The 316-nt window shown below is 64.2% G+C and overlaps 1 protein-coding gene across 1 annotated transcript in view; it reads left to right on the top strand.

Moving 5' to 3' along the window:
• Positions 1 to 220: 220 nt before the first annotated feature.
• Positions 221 to 316, top strand: part of LOC111744844 (calmodulin-binding transcription activator 1-like) — a 73,170-nt gene continuing 73,074 nt past the window's right edge. Inside the window, exon 1 of the mRNA XM_023535597.1 lies at positions 221 to 262. Coding sequence (XP_023391365.1) covers positions 236 to 262 — 27 coding nt within the window. The 5' untranslated portion in view covers positions 221 to 235. The remainder of the gene's footprint in view (positions 263 to 316) is intronic.

Raw genomic sequence — 316 nt, 5'->3', positions numbered from 1 at the left:
AATATTCCGTGTGGGCCCCTTTCTGATTGGAGAGTTCCTTTGGGCTTTGGCCACTGGGAAGCTTTGTTTAGGTCTGGAAGGCGGGCTTTCCTGGGAGTGGGTGGGGAGGGGGCGTTGATTCTTGACCAATCCTTTCATTCCGTTGGGTGGTGACCAGCCAATGGGCCGGATAGATAGGACGCTCCTCCCGGAGAGTAGTGAGACCCCTGGTGCGGGGCGATTGGTGGCGGGAGCGATGAGTGGCAGCCGCGTAGCCCAACGGGTACAGTGCGTGGGCCGCGGGGCGGGGCCAGGGCGGGTGCGCGGCGGCGGCGGG

This window comes from Pteropus vampyrus, unplaced genomic scaffold (assembly GCF_000151845.1).
Source record: "Pteropus vampyrus isolate Shadow unplaced genomic scaffold, Pvam_2.0 Scaffold142, whole genome shotgun sequence".
Classification (NCBI taxonomy): domain Eukaryota; kingdom Metazoa; phylum Chordata; class Mammalia; order Chiroptera; family Pteropodidae; genus Pteropus; species Pteropus vampyrus.
Note: the sequence above shows the minus strand (reverse complement) of the source record. Positions and strands in the feature narration are given on the sequence as shown.